The sequence below is a fragment of the Gracilinanus agilis genome, chromosome 2, assembly GCF_016433145.1.
Source record: "Gracilinanus agilis isolate LMUSP501 chromosome 2, AgileGrace, whole genome shotgun sequence".
Classification (NCBI taxonomy): domain Eukaryota; kingdom Metazoa; phylum Chordata; class Mammalia; order Didelphimorphia; family Didelphidae; genus Gracilinanus; species Gracilinanus agilis.
This window is the reverse complement of record NC_058131.1, coordinates 699,398,550-699,405,413: the sequence shown is the minus strand read 5'-3', so window position 1 is coordinate 699,405,413 and position 6,864 is coordinate 699,398,550. Positions and strand designations below refer to the sequence as shown.

The window sequence follows — 6,864 nt, the reverse complement described above, 5'->3', positions numbered from 1 at the left end:
TCTTCAGTTGTCTTGTCTCACTTTCCAATTGCGAAATTCTGCCCTTTAAACTGTTATTTTCTTGCCAGATTTCTTCCATCTTCCTTAGCATTTCATTTTTAAACTCTTCCATAACTTGTGACCAGCTTTCATTTTTTGGGGGAGGTTTGGATTTTTGTTTTCCCTCCTCTGTTGTCTGGATTTTCTCTGTGTGGAAGTTGTCCAGTGTTCCAGAGTTTCTCTTGATGGTCTTTTTCTTCTGGATTTCCTTATTGCTGGCCATTGTTAGCCCCGCCCCTTTTCCGCTTTGTCTTTGCACTCCGGGTCTGCCTGGGCCTTGCAAGCTTGGGGGGGGGGCCCTCCGGTCTCCTTGTCCTCAGGGTCAGGCCTCCTGGTAGTTCCCGGTCTGCTCCTCTGCCCGAGGTTCCTTCAGCAGTCTTTGGGGCTGCTTCCACAGCCACGCTCAGGTCTGCACCGGGTCCTCACTGGAGGTCCAAGCCTGGGCTGGAGATCGTTATTCAAGCCTAGGGCACTGCCTTTGCCTGCCCTGATGCTCTTAGGGCCCTGCCTTCACCCCCGAAGAAGGTAGTGAAAGTCTGTGGGCTGGAGATCTTTATTCGCCCCTGAGGCGATGCCTTCAGAGCTTGGGAAAGGCCGAGTTTTAGGGGCCTTTGTCCCTGCCCGAGGCGGTGCCTTCCCCCAGGTGGGCGCTCAGGGAGAGTCCCAGCCACCTGGGGTCCCTCGTCTTGCAGCGCACAGGTACGGGCTCAGGGGCTGCCAGTGATTTTCTGGTTGCCCCAGTCCTGTTTACCCGCTTGTGCGGTGTGGGGGGTGGGGGAGGGGCTTCTTCCTCTCGTGTTTTAGTGTGAACTGTTTCACCCCTTTAAAGTGTGGAAATGCCCCGATTCTGCGTATCTTCAATGCTGTGCCCTGTTGTGGGGTTCCTTCGTTCCTCTGGACTCGTTTTTATTTCCCCTTGAGGGGTCCTGTGTGGTTCGGTCAGGAGAGATCGAGCAGCTGCTCCTTACTCTGCCTCCATCTTAACCGGAAGTCCACCTCTCTACATCTTTTGAGATAAGCCATATTTGCATGGGAAACGAGTTCTAAATCTTGGTGCTGCTCAGGCCACGAGGCTAGGTTTGTGTTGCTCCTGGTCTCGGCTATGAACTTGGCCTTTTCACTAGGGGTATATAACTCCAATAAAAGCAGTTCCACATCTTCAAATGTGGGTTTATATAATCTCATGGCCCTTTTATATTCTTTTATCGACTTATGGGGATTTGTGTAGAACTGAAGGAACCCCCTTTTTTAAGATTTCCAGATCACCCCCTGTGAAAGGTTTGTAGCCCTTGACATGAATTATGCCTGAGTCAGGTTGCACCACTGTTCTATCAGTTATGGGGAGGATTGTTACAGGAGCTGCTTCAGCCCCTGAAGCCTGTTGTTGTTCTTTGGTATTCTTATCTGTGGCCTTTTGTATCTCCCCTCCTTTGTTGGTGTAACTGTATTTTCAATAATTTCTAGCTGCATGATGGTCTTTGAATCTACATCCTTTCCTTCTCTGATTTGCTTATTTATCTCTATGAGGGTCTTCATTTGCTCTACTAACTGTTCCAAAGCCAGGTTTGTTATCTCTGTCTTTCCAAATGTAAATGCTAGAACTTTCCTCAATATCATCAGGACCCCATAAAATGTTACAGCCATGGCCATCCCTGATGGCACATATGCCAGAGCTTCACCGAAGGATATAGTCAACCACTTGTAAGAATCATAGACTTCAATCATTTACATGCAAAATTGGGGAATAGTTACTAGCCAAAAGGTAGCGCAAGCTTGCCAATCCCACATAGTAGCACTCCAGAGCACCCCAGTGTGACAATGGCTCTGTTAATCAAGCTGGCCATACTAATCACTTCCCTTTCAGGTCCTGAAAGAAACCCTAGGCTGGCTGGCCAAAACTGTTATATTTGTTGAAACAGTGTTATTTGTGGGAAGGTGTAGTTATGCCAGTGATCTGTAGCAAGCTGAATTCACTCCCCTCCCCACTGACAGGCTGGAGTGAAAAGGGAGGGGCACAAGCAGGCTGAATACTCCTCGTACTCTCACCCCTCCCACCAAGCAGTTAGAGATCAGTTACAAATGGTGGTTGAACTGTTATCTTCAGATCTCAGTCAGGAAAACTAGGTAAGGATGAACTCAAAGATATTAAATTTATCTAACCTATTTCCCCAAAGGTTTAAGTAAGGAGAAAATAGTAAGCTTGGTGTCTGAAGCTTTCAAGGACTGAGGAAGGATTTGGGTTTGGGGCTACATGGCAGGAGGAACTCAGCTTGAGGAGGTGTAAGTATTCCCCAAAAAATAGCCAGGCACAGCTCTCAAAAGATGAAAGGTTTAATGATATGTGGGGAAGGGAAGAAAGGTAGATTTGACAAGGATAAAATAGGGTCAGGGGAGCCTTAAAATGTTAGGTCCAAACAGCCCCTCACCCCAGAGGGGAAAGGTAACTTGGTTAGATATTTATCTCTCTAACTTAATAAATAATCTTCTCCTATGGTCTAAATAACTAATTTGAGGTAATTATGAATGCTGATTGAAGGTCTATTTAGGCTAAAGCAAGGTTGACAGCTCACAAGAGCCTCCAGATCTGGGATCAGCAAACAGAGCCACCTGACCACTTCAACCCCCAGGAATCAACTGCCCCAACTGCCTTAAACTGCCCCTTCACCCAGAGTTCTCTAGGAGGACCCCCTGGAGTTCTGGGTTGAGGTTTGACACCCAAGCTTGCAGGAATTCCACCCTGCCATTTCAATGTTGCAGTTGGCTCCAACTGATTTTGGCCCTGGATCACAGCACCTGGGTACATTCTGAGGTCTCCAACTGACAATCTTGTCACTCAAAGTGGTATCCATCTTGTCCCAGAAATTCATTATAACATAAATGCCATTTTGTTTTTTGAAAATTTCAACCTAAAATTTTTCTTGTTCTTCATATTTGTTGATGGATTCTTACACTATGCTAAACTATGTATTCCTCTCCCTCTGTTTTAAGTTTTTCAATAGCATACTTGTGCTCCCATGTAAATTTTCTGAGACAATGTTCCTAGTCAAATCTGTCAGAGGTTTTGAGATCAGACTATATCCTAGGATTCACTGCCTACAGTAGCCTGTGATTCCTAAAATTGCATAGAGCTGCTTCTTGTTCTTAGGCATGCTCAGCTTCTGTATATTTGCTACTCTTTTTTGGGAGATCCTTCTTGAGCCCTTCTCCAAAACAAAGCCAAGGTATTCAACCCTAGGCATTACCCATTGCAGTTTGGCTTTTGAGATCTTGTGTCCTCTTTTGTATAACTCTTGCAACAGATATTTACTGTCCCTTTGACACACACAAGCATTTAGTGACATAAGCAAAAGATCATCAACATAATGCACTAGTTTACTTTTAGTGAAAATGATTGATTCAAGGTCTCTCTGCAGGATCAGGCAAAAGATATTTGCACTTTCTGAGAATCCTTGTGGAATTATTGTCCAAAAGGCCTGTTTTCTCTCCCAGGAGAATGATAAAATATTCTGACTGGACTCATGAAGGGACATAGTAAAATGGGCACAATACAAGTCCATGACAGTGAACCATGCTGCATTGTTTGGAATTTCAGCAATGATGTTGGCTGGGCTAGATACGATTATATGTCCTTTTTAACAAAGCTGTTGACTGCTCTCAGATCCTGCACAAATCACCATTGTGTTTTGCCATTTGCATCCTTATTTGGTTTTTGAATAGGCATTAAGAATGTGTTGTACTCAGATATGGTGTAGAACAAAATGCCTTGCTCCAGGAGACTTTGAATGATAGGCCTCATACCCTCTGTAGCTTTTTTAATCAATCTATACTGAGAGATTCTAGGTGGAGTGCCCTCTTTCACTTCGATCTTGACAGGTGAGGTAGATTTTAAGATTCCTATATCAGTTGAATGCTTTGTTGCATCTGGGATATCTTCAGGTATTTCAAAGATACTCCCCATATCATGTTCTTCCTCATCACCCTCTACTTGCCCCAGGAACAGCAAGAGATGGTGCTTGAGTGACTGTTTGGGTAAGTGTAGGAATATCTGGCCTGACTTATCACATTGGATAGTAGCTCCTAATTTACAGAGGATGTCCCTCCCCATGAGATTGGATGGACATCTGGGTATCAACAGAAATGAATGATCCAAGGTCATTAAGCCTCTCTTCATCATCTTAGATCTTAACTTGGAAACCAACTCCATTTGCCCTGTGGCTCCTTAACTCTTACAAATACCATTAATGTACAATTTTCTGTTGCAGATTTTAGCACAGATCTAGTTGCTCCAGCGTCATTAGAGCTGGATAGAGCTGGTCCTCTATCTTTACCATAAGCAAGAGCTCCCTGTCTTCAGCTGATAGATCGACAGGTACTAAAGGTGATTCTACATCAATGCCACCCACATCCCATTGATTTTGCTCCTGGGTCTCTGTTTGTGCTGGCTCACAACTCTGTGATTGTAATGATGGTATGTCCCCTTTAAATTTGACTGTTTGGAGTCTCTGTGCCTCAATCTGCACTTCTGCATTGTTCATGGGCCTCTTAGTGTCATTTTGTATCTCTTTTGTCTCAGACCATGAGTAAGGTAGAGTGTCCTGTTCTTCACTGAATATGCTTTTCTTGGTTTGTGCAAAGTTAGATTCAGAAGAGGTAATTCTTTGCATTAAAGAAAATTGTTCTTCAGAACTGGGAATGTGTTATTTCATGACGACATCCCAATCCTGTGAGTCTATGCCTTTTCCTTGTACTTGACCCGTAGACTCTATGTCAGTAGCAAGAAACTTAACATCAGGCGTATTTTGCAGAGGAAACAAAGCCACTGTTGTAGAGTCTTTCTTTGTTCCTATTTGTGTTATTTCATTTCTCTCTTGGGTACTGACATTTTTGAATTGAATTCCTTTAAATGCATTGACTCAGAATTTACTCCAAAGGCAGCTCTCTTTAGAGTTCCACAGGATTGAAAGTGTGACATATTTTGATGTACATCCACCTGCAATGCTAATCTTAGTAGGAATTCCCTAGCATTGGGATCCAACTGTAAAGTCTTTGTTATTATAGCAACTAGATTTTTCACTTTCTCTTTCAGCTTCTCTAGCTGGTGATGGAAAAGAGGTTGTGCCTGTGTCTGAGAATTTTTCACTTTCCTTCTCAATGGTCTGCAGGAGCTTATCTCCCTTGTTGACAATGTCTGTCTCTAAGAGATCCCCATTAGAACACCCATCTATAATCATTGCCCTTGTTGTTTTGCCTTGCTGTACTACTGATTGATTTAAATGATTCACAGTCTTATTACATAATGATGTTTCTTCTCTAATACAGTGAGAATTAATGAATGCTGTTTCCTTCAAGCTTGAATCAAGATTTTTGTAGATGTAAATGGGTTTCTTTCATCACTCCTCAAATTACTGTTTTTCTTCCCACAATCCTCTCTTTTATTTCTAATATATCATATACCATCTGCAACTCTTCTTCAGTCCTTCCCTTGTAACTTTGTGTTACATCCACCTGCCCATAATTTATGACTTCTTCTCCCAGTTTCTCTTTCTCACTTTTCTCTGTCTGGTCCCTGCCACAGCCCTTGCCTGTTACTGCAACAAATAATGCTGTTTCCTCAATTCATAAATTAGTATGTGGCCTCTCTCCTTGGGAAACATATTCCTCCATCTTAAACAAACCAGGGCAATTACTAAAGCTAGCACAGGTATGATCACAACATCTTGCTTTTACTCTGTCACTACATTTGGTGTTATTGTCCTTGTTGTTGCTGTTATTATTATATCTAGAATTATAATAGGTATATCTTCTATTGCTGTTGTTGTAATTGTTGTTGTTAAAATTTATTTGTGACTTGAATTTACAGTCCCTGATAATATGGCCCAATTTTTGGCACAGGAAACATCTTTTCAAGGAGTTGTTATTATTATTATTGAAGGATTGCCTTGGCCTACTCTGGCTCCTCTGATTACATGACATTAGAGTATGTTCTGTATCTCCTCAATTTCTTTTGCCTTTTGTGCTTCTTTCAGATGTTTTTTCAAGTCTGCAATTTCTTTGTATTTTTCCGTGTTCTTAGACTGTTTTGGCTCAATATCTCTTGCTTATGAACATAGGCCACTGTCTTCCTAAGCTCCTCAATGAGCGTGGTCTCCCACTGTGGGCAATGCAACTTAAAGTATGACTGTATGGGAGTTGCACTACCCTTTACAAATTGATATCTTATATGTTGAATATTATCCTCAGTTGTCATGTCCCTAAATCCCAGAATGGTCTCTCCTGCCTCCAAGAGCCTGTCTAAATAAATACTCAGATGTTCTTCCTCCCCCTGCCTAAGTTTTTCAAATGAGCCCCATGCATTGGAGCAATGTGCATGGACCCTTATCGTTTCTGCCAAGTCTTCTCTACAGCTCTTCAGGTATGCCGTGTTTGCATGAGAAGATAACTCTGAATCCTGGTGTTTTTCTGGCCAAGAGGCTAGGTTGGGGTTGCTCCTGGTCTCCGCTATAAACTTAACTTTCTCACTAGGGGTATATAACTCTGACAACAGCAATTCTATGTCCTCAAAGTTAGGATTGTATAGACGGACAGCCTTTTTGTATTCTTTTGTCAACTTATGAGGATTAATATAGAGCTGGGCAATCCTCCTCTTCAAAATTTCCAAATCACCCCCAGAGAATGGTTTATATCCTTTTACATATACTATTCCTACATCTGGCTGCACCTCAGTCCTATCTGTTATGGGCAAAAGCATTACAGCAGCTGCTTCTGCTCCTGTAACTTCTTTTCCAGCCCTGGGTGTATCTACAGGCTTTTGTTTATTGTCCCCCT

General features: G+C 42.7%; 1 protein-coding gene across 1 annotated transcript in view; it reads left to right on the top strand.

The window, feature by feature from the left end:
- The window catches only part of LOC123234410 (hexokinase HKDC1-like), a 52,242-nt gene extending 48,182 nt beyond the window's left edge, over window positions 1-4,060 (top strand). The window contains exon 15 of the mRNA XM_044660313.1: window positions 3,976-4,060. Coding sequence (XP_044516248.1) covers window positions 3,976-4,060 — 85 coding nt within the window. The remainder of the gene's footprint in view (window positions 1-3,975) is intronic.
- Window positions 4,061-6,864: the final 2,804 nt, after the last annotated feature.